This window comes from Drosophila ficusphila, unplaced genomic scaffold, assembly GCF_018152265.1.
Source record: "Drosophila ficusphila isolate 14025-0441.05 unplaced genomic scaffold, ASM1815226v1 contig_412, whole genome shotgun sequence".
Lineage (NCBI taxonomy): Eukaryota > Metazoa > Arthropoda > Insecta > Diptera > Drosophilidae > Drosophila > Drosophila ficusphila.
In genome coordinates this window covers 2559835-2580298 of record NW_025064326.1, presented here as the reverse complement: position 1 = coordinate 2580298, position 20464 = coordinate 2559835, and the positions used below count along the sequence as shown (strand labels likewise).

At 41.9% G+C, this 20464-nt stretch overlaps 5 protein-coding genes across 9 annotated transcripts; 1 reads left to right on the top strand and 4 right to left on the bottom strand.

Annotated features, from left to right (window-relative positions):
- The first annotated feature begins 431 nt into the window (after nt 1–431).
- On the top strand, nt 432–9457 carry LOC108092481 (glycoprotein-N-acetylgalactosamine 3-beta-galactosyltransferase 1). 4 transcript variants are annotated; one of them, XM_017192075.2, is made up of 5 exons: nt 432–1107; nt 1588–2122; nt 8452–8548; nt 8716–8988; nt 9040–9457. In XM_017192075.2, the coding sequence occupies exons 2-5, from the start codon at nt 1596–1598 to the stop codon at nt 9304–9306; spliced, it is 1164 nt and encodes a 387-aa protein (XP_017047564.1). In that variant the 5' UTR covers nt 432–1107; nt 1588–1595; the 3' UTR covers nt 9307–9457. The 4 variants fall into 4 exon arrangements, with proteins under 4 accessions (XP_017047564.1, XP_017047563.1, XP_017047562.1 ...); XM_017192074.2 differs by having other exon boundaries at nt 432–1454; XM_017192073.2 differs by having other exon boundaries at nt 434–2122.
- On the bottom strand, nt 9378–16173 carry LOC108092480. Of its 2 annotated transcripts, none has more exons than XM_017192072.2 (3): nt 15304–16173; nt 14416–15252; nt 9378–9607 (listed from the first exon to the last, which is right to left on the bottom strand). In XM_017192072.2, exons 1-3 carry the CDS (start codon nt 16171–16173, stop codon nt 9434–9436), a joined length of 1881 nt encoding a protein of 626 aa, XP_017047561.1. In that variant the 3' UTR covers nt 9378–9433. The 2 variants fall into 2 exon arrangements, with proteins under 2 accessions (XP_017047561.1, XP_017047560.1); XM_017192071.2 differs by lacking the exon at nt 9378–9607 and adding an exon at nt 14184–14357.
- LOC108092483 (phenoloxidase-activating factor 2) lies at nt 16059–17419 on the bottom strand. The gene is made up of 2 exons (XM_017192077.1): nt 17237–17419; nt 16059–17165 (listed from the first exon to the last, which is right to left on the bottom strand). The coding sequence occupies exons 1-2, from the start codon at nt 17345–17347 to the stop codon at nt 16323–16325; spliced, it is 954 nt and encodes a 317-aa protein (XP_017047566.1). The 5' UTR covers nt 17348–17419; the 3' UTR covers nt 16059–16322.
- Nucleotides 17420–17916: 497 nt separating this feature from the next.
- On the bottom strand, nt 17917–18855 carry LOC108092296 (phenoloxidase-activating factor 2). The gene is made up of 2 exons (XM_017191830.2): nt 18796–18855; nt 17917–18726 (listed from the first exon to the last, which is right to left on the bottom strand). The coding sequence occupies exons 1-2, from the start codon at nt 18853–18855 to the stop codon at nt 17917–17919; spliced, it is 870 nt and encodes a 289-aa protein (XP_017047319.2).
- A 497-nt stretch (nt 18856–19352) lies between these two features.
- Nucleotides 19353–20225, bottom strand: LOC108092297 (phenoloxidase-activating factor 2-like). Its single transcript, XM_017191832.2, has one exon. It carries the CDS (start codon nt 20223–20225, stop codon nt 19353–19355), a length of 873 nt encoding a protein of 290 aa, XP_017047321.2.
- Nucleotides 20226–20464: the final 239 nt, after the last annotated feature.

Genomic DNA, 20464 nt, shown 5'->3' with positions numbered 1-20464 from the left:
GCATGCAAAGCCATCATTCGAAACGTATGGGTTTTGTTAACAAAAAATATATAAAGGCTTACAAAATGAAAAGCCATAAGAAAGATATTGAAGTTTCTTATTAACGTACAGAAATTACAATTTCTTAATACCAAACACCTATTAAAATCTTTTTCTTTTGAGGTTTTTATTTAATAAATTTATACTAAACGATACATTACATTATATGTACCTGAATAATTTTTATTTCAAACATTTGATTACATGATTTCATATTTCATTTTGTACTCTCCATTCTTAACGAAATAATTTTGTTTCGCCTTTTGTTTTCCAATAATTGTGTCACATTTATGAATTAACCGGTTTTCAATTGCAAGTGCGGCTAAAAAAAAAACATTGGATTGTATTTGTAATTATTGTTTTTATTCGAAAACCGACCTTGTGGATAGAGGCAATAGCCGCTTAATATCTGGCAACATTGTGGCCGAACAGGCGTTAAGGTATTTCTTTGGCAACATTTCCGACGCGCCCATTTAAGCCGAGTCTGTCAACTGGCGGCAAAGCGCGAAGACGTCGTTCCCAGCTCGTTTTCGAGCTTCTTTTTCGTCAGTCAGTCAGCCAAGTGTTTATTTTCGTTTTGGACTTCAAGTCGCGTTTGCGTTTATTTTTATCGCCACTCGTTTGAGGGCCTGCAATTGAAATTCCTCCCAAGTGCCGGAGTTTCGTTTACTACAAGCAAGTGAAAACGATCGAGGAAGTTGAAAAACAGTCACCTAATTGGGGGCAGCGATTCGAAGCGGCCCAAATGAGATTGAAACGCTTTGAAATCGCGTCAAAGAGACCGGGCAATTGCCATTTGCAATTCAGCAATTGCGGATCGAATTGACCGAACAAATTGTGGCACTCGCAAGGGGAGAAACACACCTGCTTCATCTGCTCCATCTACTCCATCTGCTCCATCGAACCTGTGCCGAAGGTCGACCGCATCTTTACAGGCCTTCGACTCTGCGTCACTCTCCCAAGAATGTGTTAATTCGGTGATTCAACAACAACATTAACAACAACAACCGCGAATGCCTATAAAGCGGATCGGTTTGCCGCCTGACGACATAAGATTTGCATAAAAAAGTAAACAAACTCGGCTTAAAATAAGAAAACAAAGTGGTGGGGGAGAAACCAAAACAAAAACAAATCAACCCACCTGCCATGATAAAAACAAAACGACGAATCAAATGTAAATGATTTTTAACATATTAGTTTTACGATCACAGTAACAACAAGGAAAATGGAATAATATGATATAATATTAAATATAATTGAATAATTAAAAAGTGATAGCAAAATTTTAAACATGTGAAGATAGTGAAAACATTACGATCACAGTAGCAGCGAGCAAAATGGAATAATATAATAGATTATAATGTTATATATAATAGAATATTTAAAAAGTGATAACAAAATTTTAACCAAGTAGAGTAAGTGAAAACAAGTGACACAAAAAAACATAAAAAGGAGTGTCATTTATTTTCTCCTTTAATTGCTTCAGTTAAAAAACTTTATAATCAAAAATATTGACTTATGACCGTTTTGATCTGTGATCCTTAAAAGAAATACAAATGATGACAATGCGGCCACATCGAAAGCGCTTGGAGCTGCTCCTGATGTTGCTCATCGGATTGTCCTGGGGCATTTTGCTGTCTCAATTGATGCAAAGGGATCGATGGCAGGATCATGAGGATCGACAGGTGGACAGCAGTCCAAGGAGCTCCCTTCCGACCAGTCGAAGGAGCAGTTCGAGTCCCACGGATCCTTCCATCATTCCAACCACCACCACCACCACACCTCCTCCTCCGGATGTCGGGAAGGTCCCCAATCTCTTCAATGAGACACGGGTCCTTTGCATGGTGCTAACCAGCCCGAAGACCCACCAAAGTCGCGCCATCCACATCCAGAGAACCTGGGGAGCGCGCTGCAACAAGCTGATCTTCATGAGCACCAAGGCGGACAAGCAGCTGGGAGCCGTGGCCTTGAAAGTCAGGGAGGGCTACTCGAATCTGTGGCCCAAGATCAGAGCATCGCTGCAGTACGTCTACAAGCACCACTTCCAGAACTACGACTGGTTTCTAAAGGCTGACGATGACACGTGAGTGGAACTAACCATTTAACAAACGAATCCAAAAACATATATCATAAAAACATTCTTTTTCTCTTTTGCCATGAAAACATTAAATATAATTGTAAAACAATTACATTTTCTGTAAAGCTTCTTATACCCTTCCAGAGCAAAAGGGTATTATAATTTGTTTGCAACGCAGCTTCGGCTTCGAAGCTAGCTTCCTTTCTTTTTAATATTTGCAAAATGCCCGAAACTGGAATTTTTAATTAGGCAAATGGCATTTTGATTAACGAAAAGCAAGCCAACTAGCAGCATCATTAACATCGTGTGAACCTTATTATTATGATGATGATCTTATTATTAAAGGTTTACTTGTAAATATATTCTTAAAGTTTGCAATTAAATTAAATATGTTGATAACTCAACGATTTCGTCATCTTGATCATCACGATGTATTTTTTGTTTATAAATCACTTTCGGCATCTCAGCAAACGCTTTATTTAATTTCACAACTCCAAAAGATGGGTGGTTACACTTCAGACAACATATCGATTTAAAATAAATTCACGATCATATGAAATACACACAACCATCGGCAAATAATGAAGCTTCGATATTTTCAAAACGAACCGTTGATGTCGCAAATTACATTTAAAGCTGGAATATACTAGATGAATTTGAAAATAAGCTGTATTTCATACTATAAGCTAGATGGAAAATTAACAAGCTTTTCTAGTGAAAAGCTCATTTGTTTAAGAGGTATTTGAGAAGCATGGTAGACCAAAGAATTTTTATTTTATATAATTGTTCAATTAAATAATCATTTTACACTTATTCATTTAATTTGTTTGATCCATTTGTTTCCTACCAAAAGTTAATATTTTTCAATTTGAATCAAGAGGTATCTAGAAGTTGAGTTAAATACTTTTTTGTGTTTTTTGCTATAACCTTCTAATGACAATTGATAAATCTGACCGATCTGGTCAGTCGTTCGAGAGTCCCGAGGCGTGTGGTTATCTAAAAATGAGCGGAAGAATTGGGGAAGCTTCTAAAAGTGGTGGAGAGAAGGAACAATCCAGTGATGGGGAAAAACCTCTACCAGGCAGATCGGAAGATAATCGATGTGCTGGCACATCGAGAAAAAATGATTCAGAAGCTTGTGAAGGTGTTCCGGGAACAAAGCTTAGCAAAGTCGCAGTCGAAAATTGTTCGGCTTCAGTACCAATTTCCCAGGGAAATGAAGAGAAAAACCCAGCTGCATCTTTGGCTCCGAAAATACCCGAAATCTTTTTACTGAACACCTGCTGTTGGAAAGGCGTTTTATCATATTTGAGCGTGGGTGACCAACTGAGACTGGCTGCATCAAGTCCGCATCTTAAATCACTTTTCGAAACTTTATGTCTGAAATACAAACGAATTACAGAAAGTGTCACAGCGGAAATAAGCGAAAACAAGCTCTCTCAATTGCTGGAAATCGTTAATGAGAATGTGATCAGCTATGAGTCATATGGAGAGGGGAATTTGTGGCTTTTGCGGATCTTCTGTCCACGATTGGAACACTTGAAAATGACTATTGAACAGCCGAGATGGAATGATCTGTTACAGTTGAAGAGTCTTACATCCCTGGAAGTCTATCTTCGATTCTCGAGGGCAGAGACGTACAGGAACTTTGTTCTTAGCCTAGTGGAACTGCCCTGCCTCCGGAAACTGAACTTAAAGGCACCAGGCTATAGTGGAGATGGGCTGCATGTGCTGGAGAATTTAGAATCACTCGTGATTCGTGCTTTTCCAGTAATAAATGCCGAGTATTTTTTCAAGGCCTGCCTGAAAATGAAACAGCTCCGCCACCTAGACATTGATAGTTTCATTGGAACACCCACCGCGGACGACTTTTGGGCAATTGTGAGAAACTGTCGCAATCTGGAGAGTTTACTCTTAGACAAACTGATGGATGAAAATGCGCCCTACGAAATCGTGTGTCAGTTGCCCAAATTGAAGCACTTTCAAATGTGTCACTCTGAGTTTCTGAGGGCAGGTTTCATCGAGGGACTGATCCACAAAACAGACACTCCGCTGGAAAGCCTCATTTTGTTGGGAGACGTCTTGCGTGCCGAACACGTGGAGCATATCTGCGAGATTTCCTCGCTAAGAGAACTTTCCATCCACTGCGAGAGTGTTCCCTTGAGTGGCCTGCTTAAACTAAGGAACTTGGAAATTCTGAACCTGAAATTACCAACGAGTGAAATTACCAACCACCAACTGTTGACGATCCTCGAAGGCTGCCCGCTAATCAGAGTGGTCGGTCTGTTCGGTCGAATATTGATCAACTCTGATTTTGTTCGAGATGCAACTCCATTGCTAAGACGGAGAAAAAGGTCTATCAAGATCTATCTAGGGGATCCATTTCGTTTTAACTTTATAGAAACTTTAAATGGAAATAGGTGTATTCAATTCGAATGGGGCTTATTGAAAAAGTCTTTCTTGATTTACAATTAATTGAGCACTGGGCTTAAAAGCACCGTACCTATGAAGGAGATTTAAAATTCTTTCTAAGAAATCAATAAAAAGCCAATTAAACGACACAATCATTACGACTTTTAATTTGAACGCCTAGACCCACAAAGAAATCGTTTTTGTAGTTGCAAAATGCCCGAGAGAGAAATTTTTAATTAAGCAAATGACATTTTGATTAACGAAAAGCAAGCCAACTAACAGGATCACTAACATCGTGTAAGCTTTTATGGGACTTAAATTTGGAAACGACTGCATTCCTTGCGAATTGCTTATAGTTAATTAAGCCGCTAAAGATAAAAGGGTATTACAATTTCAGTCAGAAGTTTGCAACACAGTGAAGGAGTCACCTTAGACTCCATAAAGTACATATATCTTGATCAGCATCACGATCTGAATTGAAATACGTCTGACCGTTTCTCTTTAAACTAGTCACTAGTTCTCTAAACTAGAAGTTATCTTGCTGAAACTTTCCCAAAAGTTGTGTTGTGATTGCACGCAGTATATGAGTCGGAACGGGCTGGATCGGCCGATTATATCGGATAGCTCTCATACGAGAGAATGCCTTTGTTTTTGATCAGATCGACTTGATTTCTTCCAGATGGCGTTTTTTAACTACTATTGAATTTCGATTCAATTTTAATAGGAAAAATAAAAAAATATATATAAATAATGGAAAACAAATTATACCGTCGTTGTTTTTAATCAGGCAAGCTTAATTTTTGGAATATGGACTTTTCTAAGCCCCATGCACAAAAGCTCTATTCTCGTTTTAATCGCACTTACTAACTCTTACTTACTCTCCCTCGCACTTGTTGTGAGTATGATTAACGGATGCTTTTTGCCAACCAGACAACCTTGTTGTAGCATGAATTGTACCATGGGTCGATCTGGTCAGTCGTTCGCGAATCCCGAGGCGTGTGGTTATCGAAAATGAGCGGAAGAATTGGGGAAGCTTCTGAAAGTGGTGGAGATAAGGAGCAAACGAGTGATGGGGAAAAAGCTTTATCAAAAAGAAGAAGAATTGAGACAGAAGATTGTGAAGATGTTTGGGGAACAAAACGTCGCAAAATTACAGTCGAAAACTCTTCGGTTTTAGAACTAATCTCCCAGGGAAATGAGGAGAAAAACCCAGCTGGATCTTTGGCTCCGAAAACACCCGAAATCTTTTTACTGAACACCTACTGTTGGAAAGGCGTTTTATCATATTTGAGCTTGGGTGACCAACTGAGACTGGCTGCATCAAGTCCGCATCTTAAATCACTTTTCGAAACTATAAGTCTGAAATACAAGCAAATCACAAGAAGCGTCACAGCAGATTTAAGCGAAAAGGAGCTCTCTCAATTGCTGGAAATCATGAGAATGTGATCAGCTATGAGTCACCTTATTACGATGGAGATCGGAATTTGTGGCGTTTGCGGACCTTTTGTCCACGATTGCAGCACTTAAAAATGGCTTTTTCTCGACCCAGATGGAATGATCTCTTACAGTTGAAGAGTCTTACATCCCTGCACGTCTATCTTCAATTCTCGAGGGCAGAGATGTGCAGGAATTTTGTTCTTAGCCTAGTGGACCTGCCCTGCCTCCGGAAACTGAACTTAGAGGCATATGACTACAGTGGAGATGATCTGCATGTGCTGGAGAATTTAGAATCACTGGTGATTCGGGGTTTTCTAGGAATAAATCCTGAGAGTTTTGACATGGCCTGCCTGAAAATGAAACAGCTCCGCCATCTAGACATTGAAAAATTCGATGAACCACCCACCGCGGAACACTTTAGGGTAATTGGTAAAAACTGTTGTAATCTGGAGAGTCTATCCTTCAGCAGAGAAATGATAAAAGAAAATGTGCCATATGAAATCGTGTGTCAGTTGCCCAAGCTGAAGCACTTGCAAATTTGTCACTGTGGCTTTCTGAGGGCGGGTTTCATCGAGGGACTGATCCACAAAACAGACACTCCGCTGGAAAGCCTCATTTTGTTGGGAGACGTCTTGCGTGCCGAACAGTTGGAGCATCTCTGCGAGATTTCCTCGCTAAGGGAACTTTTCTTGGGGTGCGAGAGTATTCCCTTGAGTGGCCTGCTTAAACTAAGGAACTTGGAAATTCTGAACCTGACTACGAGTGAAATTACCAATCACCAACTGTTGACGATCCTCGAAGACTGTCCTCTTATCAGAGTGCTCGGTCTGTATGCTCGAATATTGATCAACTCAGATTTTGTTCGAGATGCAAATCGATTGTTTGGATGCCGAAAAATCAAGATCTATCTACGTGGTCCATCTGTTAATCGGAATTTTATAGGAACTTTAAATGGAAATAGGTTTATTCAATTCGAACACGGTTTTTTGAAAAAGCCTTTACTGATTAACAATTAATTGAGCACTGGACTTAAAAGCACATTATTTATTGAGCAGTTTTAAAGTTATTTCTAAGAAATCAGCGAAAAAGCCAAAAAGGTAAGGTATTAAAGGTCAAAAAAAGGGCTATATATGTTTTTTTGCGGCGAGATGAGTAATTTTATTTTATTAAGCTTAATTACATTTTATTGTTCAACTTTGTGAAGAAAAAATGATTAAAAAATATTTAGAAATAAGCTTATGGCCGTTAATCTGCCGAAGCGCCTAAAAGAAAACTTGTTTTGCGGTGAACATCATAACTCGTTAACGAAGTATCTTTAAAAAAAAAGTGATATACGCAGTAAAGATAATGAATTTCCCGAGGTAATCAAGAAGAGGTTTTCGTGTACTTGAAAGTCAAAAGTGCGATTTTAACTTTAAAAATCGATGTTCACTTATTTTTTTTTAAATAGAAAAAAATTAAAAATTAAAAAACTCTTCCTGATTACCTGCGTATTTATGTGGAGAATTTGTTTTAAAAATTTGAAAAGGATCGGTGCATTACACTTTGAGTTCTGATGTTCACAGACTTTCAAAATAACGTTGTCGGGAAATTCGATTTAAAGTATTTTTATACGTCAAAATACGTCAAAATTCGGTCGTTTAAAACGCTGTAACTTCGTTAGTTTGACTCTAATTGACTCAACATTTTTACACAATGTTCTCAATATATTGGTCTTTTAGAAAAAAAATATAAAAAAAAGCAAAAATTAATTTTTTTAAACCTTATCCTCCCCTAACGAAAATCAAGCCATCTAACAGACTCGTTAACATCGTGTAAGCTTTAATTCTATATATCGAGCAGTGTTTCACTAGAACTTCAATTTGGGAATAACCGCATTCCTTGCGAATCGCTACTCCTAGTTAAGCCGCTAAAGATAAAAGGGTATTAGAATTTCAGTCGGAAGTTTGCAACGCAGTGAAGGAGACACCTCAGACCCCATAAAGTATATTTATTCTTGATCAGCATCACGATCTGAACTGAAATACGTCTTCCCCTCTGTCTGTCTGTTCATCTATCCGTCTGTCTGTTTCTATGTAAACTAGTCTCTCAGTTTTAAAGCTATCCTGCTGAAACTTTCCCAAAAGTTGTGTTGTGATAACGCCGTTGTTTTTGATCAGATCGATTTGATTTCTTTCAGATGGCGTTTTCTAACTACTACTGTACTTTGGATTAAATTGAATTAAAATCGGACAACTATATCATATAGCTGCCATACGAACAATAGTCGAAAATATGTTAAATTAATAGAAAAATCATCATAGCTTTGATGTTGTTTAGTTTTTATGTATTTTGTTCGATTTTTGATGAATTTGATGAATCCCGTCATCAAATATGGTATATGGGACGAAGCTAACTTCCTTTCTTGTTTAATATCAAAAAATACAGCAAAAATCTTTCGTTTTCCAACAATCTTAACCATTATGATCCTTTTTTATATGTTTTAGCTATGTGATAATGGAGAACTTACGATCCTTTTTATATGTAAACAATCCGAAGAGCCCAGTTTATTTTGGACAGAAGTTTCGAACTCATGTCAAAGAGGTAATATTTTTTATTTTATGCTGTTGATGCTTGATCGCAAATCAATCTACATTTTTATTTATATAAAAATGATTGCTGCCTGAAGCATTAAAGGTTAATGCCAAAAAGTGTACTGCAATTTTGGCTATAGACACTGTAAACCAAGTAATGGATTGAATTAATTTCAGGGATATATGTCGGGCGGAGCGGGCTACGTTCTGAGCAAAATGGCCCTGCACCGATTTATGAAGTTCGGATTTGGCAACGGCAGCATTTGCAGCAGTAAGACCTACGGCTACGAGGACGTGGAACTCGGAAGATGTCTGGCGGCGGTGGGCGTGGTGGGCGGAGATTCCAGGGACGAACTCGGATTGGCGCGATTTGTGCCTTTCTCTCCACTTCAGTGGTATCCAGATCCTCCGCAGTGGTACAAGCCACTGCTATATTATACAACTCCAAACGTAAGAATTCAAGTTTTCTACAGAATCATAAACTATCTCCATTTCCCGTAGGTCACCAACGATTGCTGCTCAAGTTCTGCCATATCCTTTCACTACAACATCGCCAAGGAGTTCTACGTGCTGGAATACATAATCTATAAGCTAAAAATCTTTGGTGTCAGCAAGAGCCAGGATAATTTGCCAGCAATGACACCCATTTCTTGGACCACTTTTCACAACAAAAAAACAGAGCTTGGAAAAACGGCCCTCAATAAAATTTGGTCGGAGGAAAATGCCACAAGCTCAAATGTGGAAATTAAGTCAAAGCTCAAGATGTAATCCTGCTTTGATTTATTTTAAAGATTCTATTGACTGCAATATAAAATGCCAAAGAGTAATGCCATTTTTCTTATAAACGTTATCAATTAAATCATGTATAATATAAAACATAATTGTTAAAATCGATCTATAAACCAAACTGCCCTCTCCATAATCTCTTTTTTCTTGAAGCTTTTAAGGGAGGATGATCAGCGATTATTCCGAAGGGTCGGGATTTATACAAAATAGTTTCCAGAAAGTACATTTCGTAGGGCGATACGTTGTGCATTGAAATCGAATATGTGGAGCAGCATTCGATTCCCTGAAAGTAAAGTAGATTTCAAATTTTTTAATTACTCAAGAGCAACCAAAGTTAATACCGTTCCAGCCGAGTGATAGAGGCATTTGCCCAGCCAAAAGTCATCTCCGTCACGACTTGGTACTAAAAAGTGTTCCAGGGAAAGCAAAAAAAAGCGATGTCGACCGTAAAGATCTCGCGAGTCGCCGGCTTTGACCTTCAGTATGCGTAGGCACTTGCCCATCTCGAAGTCTTTGGTTCCTCTGAGTTTGCAATGTATAAGCGGAAAAATAAAATTATTAAAACATTAAAAACCTCAAAAATAATAAATTTTTTTTTAACATATTGTGAATCTAAACCATCCTTAAGCCTCCTGGAATACACACAAAAAATGTTATCAAAATCGGTCCAGCCGTTTAGGAGGAGTTTAATGACTAACACACGTACAGTAGTTTTTACAGAAGATTTCCCGTCACCCGGGAACGCTGTCGAAATGTCACATAAAACAAAGCCATCACCAAAACCACAAAAAACTTCACTTCACTTCAATTCACCAAAATCACAAAAATTGAGTTAAAATGCTATGGGAGCCTGTGTTCGTCAGTGTGATGAGGAAGTAACTCACTTTACATATATGCGATTTTTGGTATGTCGAACGGGATAAAAATTATCCTATGTCCTTTTCCTGGCCCTAAGCTACCTCCAATTTTTAGCCAAATCTGTTCAGCCGTTCTTGAGTTATATGTAAGTGGTGTAACTAAGACGACTTCCTTTTATATGTATAGATGTAGATTATATATATATATAGCATTCTACTCACTATTTGCGAACTGGAACAGCAGACTTCCGCTCGCCCGCATTCCCTTTGCTGAAACCCGAATTGTTGATAGTTGAGGCTGGGTTGGCACAGCCCTTGGGGCACACACTCCATTTGGGGGCCACACGGAACACCCGCCTCGGCCAGCACCCAAAAAAGGCAGCTGCAAACAACAACTATGCGCAGCATCGCTCAATCGACAACTGAAAAGAATTCCACCGAGCAGTCATAGCATTTTTATGAGTAATATGTATAAATTCGCAGAACAAATCTATCCGTCGTTATCAGCAAGTTGTGAATGTGACGACATTAATACATTCCTACACACAAACTTATTTATATATAAGTATGTCATTAGTTGAGCTAAAAAAAATTATTTTAATTTTATTTTTTAACAGAAACTTTTAAGAAAGTTTGCAAATGTTCCCTTTCTGAGGACTACGACGTTATAGCTTTCGCTTAGATTTTAGAGCTTTGCAGATAAGCGAGGTTTAAAAACTAAAGATTTAACAACATATATCGCAGCCATGTATTTGTAATAATTTTGTGGGAATTTCAACGCAGGCATCTACTTTTTAATACCCTTGCAGAGCAAAGGCGTTTTCTAACCACTATTGAATTTCGTATAAAAATTTATCAAAATCGGATAACTTTATCATATAGCTGCCATAGAAAAGACCAAAAAAAAATATATATATATAAATACTCGAAAAAAAATTATCAACGACGTTGTTTTTTATCAGACAAGCATAATTTTTATACCCTTGCAGAGCAAAGGGTATTATAATTTTGGCCAGAAGCTTGCAAGGCAGTGAAGGAGACACCTCAGACCCCATAAAGTATATATATTCTTGATCAGCATCACGTTCTGAATCGAAATACGTCTGTACGTCTGTCCGTCTGTCCGTTTCTGCCCAAACTAGTCTCTCAGTTTTAAAGCTATCTTGCTGAAACTTTCCCAAAAGTTGTGTAGTTATTGCCGCAGTATATAAGTCGGAACGGGCCGGATCGGCCGACTATATCGGATAGCTTCCATACGAGAGAATGAAATAAAAAATTCTTACGCCGTTGTTTTTGATCAGATTGACTTGATTTCTTCTAGATGGTGTTTTCTAACCACTATTGAATTTCGGATAAAATTTGATCAAAATCATATAACTCTATCATATAGCTGCCATACAAAAGATCGAAAAATATATATATAAATAATAGGGAAAAAAATTTTAGCGTCGTTGTTTTTAATCCCACGAGCATGATTTTCAAAACATGGAGTTTTTTATTAACCCTTGAATCGAGAAAAAAATTTCATCAAAATCCGACAACGTTATCATATAGCGGCCATAGGAAAGATCGAAAAATCTATATAGAAATACGGGAAATAAAATTATAACATCGTTGTTTTTCATCAGAAATAATAATAATTTTTGGAGTATAGAGTTTTCTAACTACTCTTGAATTACGTATTAAATTTCTTAAAAATCGGACAACTAAACATATAGCTGCCATATGAACAATAGTCGAAAATAGGGAAATGAATAGAAAAATTGTCATAGTTTCGATGTTGTTTAGCCCTTATGCATTTGATGAGCATTCATCAAATATAACTGCAAGGGTATATAAGCTTCGGCTTGGCGAAGCTAGCTTCCTTTCTTGTTGGAATATAACGTTTTCCAACCCCCATGCACAAAATCTCTATTCTCGTTTCGACCGCACTTACTGCGCAGACTCCTCTCACTCGCACTTGTTGATTAACGGGGTGCTTTTTGCCGACGAGAACCATGAATTGTACCATGGGCCGATCTGGTCAGTCGTCCGCGAATCCCGAGGCGCGTGGTTATCAAAAATGAGCGGAAGAATCGGCGAAGCTTCAGAAAGTGGTGGACAGAAGGAGCAAACGAGTGATGGGGAAAAGGCTTTGCCAGAGACAAGAAAAATTGAGTCAGAAGATTGTGAAGATGTTCCGGGAATAAAGCGACGCAAAATCACAGTCAAAAACTCTTCGGCTTCAGTACCAATTTCCCAGGGAAATGAAGAGAAAAACCCAGCTGCATCTTTGGCTCCGAAAATACCCGAAATCTTTTTACTGAACACCTGCTGTTGGAAAGGCGTTTTATCATATTTGAGCGTGGGTGACCAACTGAGACTGGCTGCATCAAGTCCGCATCTTAAATCACTTTTCGAAGCCTTAAGGCTGAAATACAAGCAAATCACAGAAAGCGTCACATGGCAATTAAGAGAAAACGAGCTCTCTCAATTGCTGGAAGTCGTTAATGAGAATGTGATCAGCTATGAGTCACCCCTTTTCGATGTGTTCAGCTTTCAGTCACCTAAACTCTATGGAGAGCGGACCTTGAGGCTTTTGCGGACCTTTTGTCCACGATTGCAGCACTTGGAAATGAGTATTACACGGCAGAGTTGGAGTGATCTGTTACAGTTGAAGAGCCTTACATCCCTGCACGTCCATCTTCATTTCTCGAAGGCAAAGTCGTACCCTGCCTCCGGAAACTGAACTTAGATGCACCAAACTACAATGGAGATGGGCTGCATGTGCTGGAGAATTTAGAAACACTCGTGATTCGTGCAGGAATTAATGCCGAGTATTTTTTCAAGGCCTGCCTGAAAATGAAACAGCTCCGCCACCTAGACATTGATACTTTCATAGGAACATCCACCGCGGACGACTTTAGGGCAATTGTGAGAAACTGTCGCAATCTGGAGACTTTACTTTTAGACAAACTGATGGATGAAAATGAGCCCTACGAAATCGTGTGTCAGTTGCCCAAATTGAAGCACTTGCAAATTTGGCCCTCAAAGCTGAGGGCAGCTTTCATCGAGGGACTGATCCACAAAACGGGAACTCCGCTGGAAAGCCTCATTTTGTTGGGAGACGCCTTGCGTGCCGAACAGGTGGAGCATATCTGCGAGATTTCCTCGCTAAGGGAACTTTACTTGGGCTGCCCGAGTGTTCCCTTGAGTGGCCTGCTTAAACTAAGGAACTTGGAAATTCTGAATCTGAATACGCCTGAAATTACCAACCACCAACTGCTGACGATCCTCGAAGGCTGTCCGCTAATCAGAGTGCTCGGATTGTATGCTCACAAAACGATAGACTCTGATTTTGTTCGAGATGCAACTCGATTGTTTGGATGCCGAAAAATCAAGATCTATCTACTTGGTTCATATGAAGTTTTCAACTCAATAGTAACTTTAAATAAAAATAGGTTTATTCAATTCGAATACGGTTTCTTGAAAACCCCTTTTATTGATTACTTTTGAGCAGTTTTAAAGTTAACTACTATTCAACTTTTTTTAATTTTGACCGACAAATTTGATGACTGCAAGGTAATATAAGCCGAAGCTAGATTCCTTTCTTGTTTAATATCAAAAAATACAACAAAAACCTTTTGTTTTCCAAAAATCTTAACCATTATGTTCCTTTTTTATATGTTTTGGCTATGAGCTAAAAATCTTTGGTATCAGCAAAAGCCAGGATAAATTGCCAGCAATGAACTACATTTATTCCAGCAAGCAGTCGTGGACCACTTTTCACAACAAAAAAACAGAGCTTGGAAAAACGGCCCTCAATGAAATTTGGTCGGAGGAAAATGTCACAAGCTCGAATGTGGAAACTAAGCCGAAGTTCAAGACGTAATCTTGCTTTAATCAATTATTAAGGTTCTATTGACTGCAATATAAAATGCCAAAGAGTAATGCCATTTTTCTTAGAAACGTTATCATTTAAATCATGTACATATATTATAAAACACAATTGTTAAAATCGATCTATAAACCAAACTGCTCTCTCAGTAATCTTTTTTTTCTTGAAACTTTTAAGGGAGGATGATCAGCGATTATTCCGAAGGGTCGGGATTTATACAAAATAGTTTCCAGAAAGTACATTTCGTAGGGCGATACGTTGTGCATTGAAATCAAATAGGTGGAGCAGCACTCCATTCCCTGAAAGTAAAGATGATTTAATATTTTTTAATTACTCAACAGCAACCAAAGTTAATACCGTTCCAGCCGAGTGGAAGAGATATTTGCCCAGCCAAAAGTCCTCTTCGTCACGACTTGGAATTAAAAAGTGTTCCAGGGAAAGCGAAAAAAACCGATGTCGACCGTAAAGATCTCGGGAGTCGCCGGCTTTGACCTTCAGTATGCGTAGGCACTTGCCCATCTCGAAGTCTTCGGTTCCTCGATTGCCTGGTTGACACTTCTTAGCTGCTCCTTTGGCCAACAGCTCCACCGCCTTTTTGCTGAGCACATAGCCAGCTCCACCGGACATGTAAACCTGGGAAGCCAACTTGAATGCCGATCCAAAGTAAATCGGAGTTTCAGGGGAATGGGAATGAAGCAACTGCCGCATATTCTCCATCACAGCGTAGGTATCGTCATCTGCCTTAAAGAACCACTCCGCCTCGTGGCCATAATTCCTGTAGGCATGGCCAAAAGCGGCCTTGGTCTTGCCCCAAAGATTGCTGCGAGAGTCGCTGATGTTCAGGCCCACAATCTCCACCCCAGATGGAGTGGTTAGGGAGGAGCTGCCGTAGAACACCACTCGATTGCAGTGGGTTCCCCACGTTTGGCTAATTGCCACCACGCCACTCATGTAGTTTTTGGGCCAGGTTAACACCAAGCAGATTATCCTCACCGATCGGAACATAAACCTGGCCAGGCGATCGTTTAATGGTCGGTGGGTTATTGTCGTGGGAAGAGTGGGAGATCTGAGTTCTGGGAAAGGATTCACATGGCCAAAGGGTCGGAGGTGATAGAGTAGGAACTCCAGCACATGCATTTGCACGTCACGGCAATATGGATACAGGATTGCTCCACCGAAACAGCTTTCCCAGCTCTAAAGAAATATCTATTATCATATATGTAATACTTTCCCTTAGGAACTCACCTGGTTTTTATAGACAGCTTGGAATGCGCAGGGCCAAAGCCAGAAGTTAAGTCGCAAAGTGAAGGGAATCACCATTTCCGATACCTTGAACGACTGAAGTCCTTCGCTGGCAACCCTTTTCATCCTTTTCAGGCACTCCCTGAGGAAGATCTCATCCTGGAGGCAGTTCCTGGTGGCCAGTTGCTCCAATGCCTCGCGACTGAATATGTAATCGGTGGTGGGAACCTGGCCCACGTGGGCATAGATGTAGAAGTCATGCTGGGCCTCGAAGTAGATCTCTTCGGCTGGCGAATGATGAGCCAACAGGCGGCGCAGATTCTCCACGACGACATAGGAGTCCAGGTAAACCACCAGAAGCCAGTCGAACCGACCGTGGAACTGCTCGTAAATCCGGAGATATGCCTTCAGCAGAGAAGTGTCTCTTTGGTTTACAATGGTCAGGTGATTGCAGCGACGACCCCAAGTGTTTCTAACATGAACAGCCTTCTGAGGACCCAACTCAGAGTCCGAAGGATCCATATAAACCAAGCAGTGAATGCGCACTTGCTTTTGAAGAAGCTTTGCTATGCGATCATCGTTCCACCGCTGACTTCTCAAGCCAACTTCATAGGTGCTTACCTTCTCTCTATAAGGCTTGAGAACTAACTCGACCAGATCTGCAAAGCCAGTGCTGTGGAAGTATATCAGCAACTCGATCGCCAAAAGCCAAAACAAGGTTGACAGGATCAAAACTCTGAACAAGCCAAGGAAGCGCATTTTTGGTATTAAACGAAAGGTTTCTGATATATTTGGCACACTTAGAAAAGGCAACTCGAATAAATTATTGATTATAAATGGATGGAAATTAGTTTTTCGTATCATATAAATCATATAAATTTTTAACCTTTGAAATAATAGGTTTTAAATGGTATATATCTTATGCGACTTATTGAGTTGCGTTTAATTTAATATTTTTTTTTCACCAGCACCAAAATGAGCTAAGAATTCTGCTCGAAGTGGTCTGCCTTCGCTGAGTTCCCTCACTCAAAGTCGTCTACGCTGTATATGGGGAAGGTCTTGTAGGGCTTGTTGATCTCCTGCTCCAGGTGCGAGTCGATCCAGGGCTTCATGCTGGCGATGCTTGTGTAGAAGGCCGGCACGTTCTCCTCGCCGCAGGACACGCCGGCGGTGACGATGCCGACGAACTGGTAGAAGGTGGGGTGACCGGGAACGGGGCACAAGAGCGGGGATCCCCCGTCGCCCACGCAGGCGTCCTTCCCCCTTTCCCCGCCGGCGCACATCACCGAGGGCTGGATCTCGAAGGCCTCATCCAGGCCGAACTCCACCAATTGTCTCTTGCACAAGCCACTGTTCACGATGGGCACATCGACCTTCTTCTGGCGCTGCGAGTTGTGCGGCACCATGATGTTAGGGCTGCCCCAGCCGGCGACTGTGCAGCGATGCCCCTCGAAGGCCGCCCCTGGAGGCGGCCAGCAGACGGTGCGGATGTGGGGCTTCAGCTCAAACGAGTCGGCCAGGATGATCAGAGCAATGTTGTTGGCGGTCACGTTGAACTCCGGATGCGTTATGATATTGGCCGGTGCCCGAGTCGCAACTGCATCCCCGAACAGTTGGCCCAAGTCCCAAACGCCAGCGGCCACTGTGAAGCTATTCGGTGTCCTGCCCACCAGCAGGTGCGCTGCGGTCACCACCACGTTTTCGGTCACCAGAGTGCCCGCTCCAAAGATATTCTTTCGCTCCATCAGCGCCACGATCCAGGGAAACTCGTTCGGTCTCGACAGGCCATCCATTGCCGCCGGAAACCGCGGGTCCAGTCCACCGGGGTTACTCTCACCGCAGTTCAGCGGTGGCCCAACAGCCATCTGAGAATCGGAGAGTAAACATATGTATTTATTATATATATATATGTATATATGTATATCATTCTACTCACTATTTGCGAACTGGAACAGCAGACTTCCGCTAGCCCGCATTCCCTTTGCTGAAACCCGAATTGTTGATAGTTGAGGCTGGGTTGGCACAGCCCTTGGGGCACACACTCCATTTGAGGGCCACACGGGACACCCGCATCGGCCAGCACCCAAAAAAGGCAGCTGCAAACAACAACTATTCGCAACATCGCTCATTCAACGACTGAAAAGAATTCCGCCGAGCAGTTATAGCATTTTTATGAGGAATATGTATAAATTCGCAGAAAAAATCTTCCCCTTGTTATCAGCAAGTGGTGAATGTGATGACATTAATACATTCCTACATACATATATACTTATTTATATATAAGTGTGGCATCAGTTGAGTTAAAAAATTATATTCATTTTATTTTTTACAGAATCTTTTAAGAAGATTTAAATATGTTCCACTCTTTGCGAATCTTTAGCTTTGGCTCAGATTTAAGAGCTTTGAAGATAAGCTAGGTTTTTTAACGAAAGCTATAACGACCTTTAACACAGCCTTGTATTTTATTAATTTTCTCGGAATTTCAACGCAGGCATCCACTTTTTTGTATTTAGAAGTGGCATTTATTATTATTGACAAGGTTATCTGCTCAAAATGTTATGATTATGGGAATTTTTGGGTTTTGTACATAGGAGAAAATGAGTCATAAGTCTAGGCTTATGTTCTCGGTTCGCTCAGCATGGAGTTGACCAAGTCGCCCGGAATACTCAGCACCTGCTGCAGATGCGGGGCGATCCAGTCGCTCAACTTGGCCACGTTGGTGTAGACGGCCGGAACGTTCTCCTGGCCACAACCCATGCCCCAGGAGGCGATGCCGACCTGCTCGAATCGGAGGGGATCCTGTTCGAGGGAGCAGAAGAGAGGCGATCCCCCGAAGAGGCTGCAGGCATCCCTGTCGCCGGCGCACAGGACATTGGCGGGCAGCAGGAAGTTCGGACCCAGCGTGGTGCGCCTCAACTGCTCCTGGCACTGAGCGTCCTCCACGATGGGCAGGTCGATCTTCTGGGGGGTGAGCATTGGCTGGTCATCGGGGAAGGCTCTCTTTCCCCAACCGAAGACCGCACAGCTCCTTCCCGCGAACTTCTGCTCCGAACTTCTGGGCAAGCAGATGGTGGCGATGTGGGCCTTCAGCTCGAACGGAGAGTCCAGGAAGAGGAGGGCCAGGTTGTTCCCTCCGGAAATATAGTCGAAGGCCTCGTGCGATATGATCTTCACCACCTGGCGGTCCTCGACGAGGAAGCCCCTCTCCCCGGACAACAAGTCCCGAACTCCAGCTCTCGCCTTTATGTCGCCAGCTGACTTGCCCAACACAATGTGGGCAGCCGTGAGGACGAGTCCCGGGGTAACCAAGGAGCCGCCTCCGAAGTACTGGCCCTTGTGGTACAGCGCCATCGCCCACGGAATCTTCCCCAGGCCGTTCTGGTTGATGGTGCCACACAGGATGCCTTTATCACTGCGAACGCCAATCTGCAAGTACGGAATCGGAGAAACTATCGCTGAACAACGAACTAAAGGTCACAGTCAACAAAAACTTACCACTGCGGAGAAAAGGAGGCTTGCTGCAAAGGCACAGAAAAGTGGGCAGATTTTTTGCATTGTTTCCTCTTCGACAGAATTTTTAAACTCGGCTCGAGTCAGAAAAAAAACCGAGTTTGCGCCAGAGATAAGAAAAAACCTATAAAAATGAATTATCAACAATACGAGAAGATTACTGAAAACGACTAATCAGAAGCTCTCTACTTATGACTCCACTATTTTTAAAACCAATTTCCGACTAAAAACCATAATATTTGAAATTTAGGAATGAAATTTATTTACTTCTTGGAAAAATAAAAATAATTCTAGATTGTGTTATCACCATTTTTGATAAATATGAACGCCCTGCGCACTCCCCAGAATTAGTTTTTTTTTCTAGGTTTTATGAGAAAAATATTAAATTAAAATATACAAAGACACGTTTTCGAAGATCTTGTCTAGTGTAGTTTTAGAACTAATTATGAACATACAATTGAGGTTCTCAATATTCAAGGCTAGAGAAAAAGCCTAGAGCTTTATTTATTCGCTTTTATAATCCCGAAAACTTTGAGTTACAATTAGAGTTTCCTGGGAACCATATACTGGCAATCGATGAGGGGTTCGTGACAGTGCCTCGCGAGGCTGCGGTCGATCCAGTCCCGGAACTTGGACACATCCGTGTAGGGGGCCGGAACGTCCTGTTGGCCGCACTTGACGCCCCAGCCGACGATGCCGATCTGCTCGTAGCGCTGGAACTCCCCGTCCAGGGAGCAGAAGAGGCTAGATCCTCCGTCCCCCACGCAGGCATCCTTCTCGTATTCTCCGCCAGCGCAAATCATGTTCTCGGGCAGCTCGAAACTTTGGCCCAACTGGGGGGTCCGCCTCAATAGGCACTGGCAGCTCTCCCTGTCTACCAGGGGCAGCTTCACCTGCCGCTTTATGTTGGAGTGGTGCGGGTCCGAGAAGGAGCGCTTTCCCCATCCGGCGACCTGGCACCGGTCCGGCCGACTCGGATGATTCGGACGATTCGGCCGACTCGGCCACTCCCTGTTGGCCAAGCAGATGGGCCTGATGAAGTCGTTCAGCTCAAAAGGTCGGTCGAGGTACAGGAGCGCAATGTTGTTGACCCCGTTGGAGTATCGAAAGCCCTCGTGCAACTCGATCGACGACACATTGCGCTCCTCGGGGTCCACAGTCTCGCTTGCGGAAGCCAGGTCCCACTCGCCAGCCCGAACTGAGAGCGCTTCCTTGGAGATATCAACCAGCAGGTGGGCAGCGGTCAGCACGACCCTCTCCGAAATCAGGGAGCCGCCGCCCAAAAACCGGCCGTTCTTGAAGAGGACGACCGTCCAGGGAAATTGTCCTTCTCGGGCGTACTCCTGAGAAACCGTCACTTTCACTCCGACTTCAGTTTCATCTGCGTTAAAGCCCTGTTTTTTTGCGGCAAACATATGTGTCACTTGTCACTCGGACTCGCTGATTCGACAAGAACTTACCGTTGTTATCATGCAACAGGTTTCGTTGTCCGAGCATGACGAGCTCTTAGGGGCTATACCAAACATACACTCGCCCCTAGGAACACATTTGTGGGGAGGTGGACATGCATCGCCACCAAGGATGCTGCCTAGAAGAAGGACTGCCAACGACCAGTTGCGCCACATTGTCCGCTCGATTGAAGGTTTGCAAACGA

Bases quoted from the DNA above. Each gene is read 5' to 3' on its own strand.
- LOC108092480 (XM_017192072.2), bottom strand. From the start codon at position 16,173: ATGATTTATATGATACGAAAAACTAATTTCCATCCATTTATAATCAAT. The intron at 15,253-15,303 runs GTGAGTTCCTAA...ATATTTCTTTAG, and splicing joins AAGCTGTCTATAAAAACCAG to AGCTGGGAAAGCTGTTTCGG. The intron at 9,608-14,415 runs GTATTAACTTTG...CTTTACTTTCAG, and splicing joins TCTTCCACTCGGCTGGAACG to GGAATCGAATGCTGCTCCAC.
- LOC108092481 (XM_017192075.2), top strand. From the start codon at position 1,596: ATGATGACAATGCGGCCACATCGAAAGCGCTTGGAGCTGCTCCTGATG. The intron at 8,549-8,715 runs GTAATATTTTTT...AATTAATTTCAG, and splicing joins TTCGAACTCATGTCAAAGAG to GGATATATGTCGGGCGGAGC. The intron at 8,989-9,039 runs GTAAGAATTCAA...CATTTCCCGTAG, and splicing joins TATATTATACAACTCCAAAC to GTCACCAACGATTGCTGCTC.
- LOC108092296 (XM_017191830.2), bottom strand. From the start codon at position 18,855: ATGCAAAAAATCTGCCCACTTTTCTGTGCCTTTGCAGCAAGCCTCCTT. The intron at 18,727-18,795 runs GTAAGTTTTTGT...CCGTACTTGCAG, and splicing joins GCCTCCTTTTCTCCGCAGTG to ATTGGCGTTCGCAGTGATAA.
- LOC108092483 (XM_017192077.1), bottom strand. From the start codon at position 17,347: ATGGAGTGTGTGCCCCAAGGGCTGTGCCAACCCAGCCTCAACTATCAA. The intron at 17,166-17,236 runs GTGAGTAGAATG...TCCGATTCTCAG, and splicing joins GCTGTTCCAGTTCGCAAATA to ATGGCTGTTGGGCCACCGCT.
- LOC108092297 (XM_017191832.2), bottom strand. From the start codon at position 20,225: ATGTTTGCCGCAAAAAAACAGGGCTTTAACGCAGATGAAACTGAAGTC.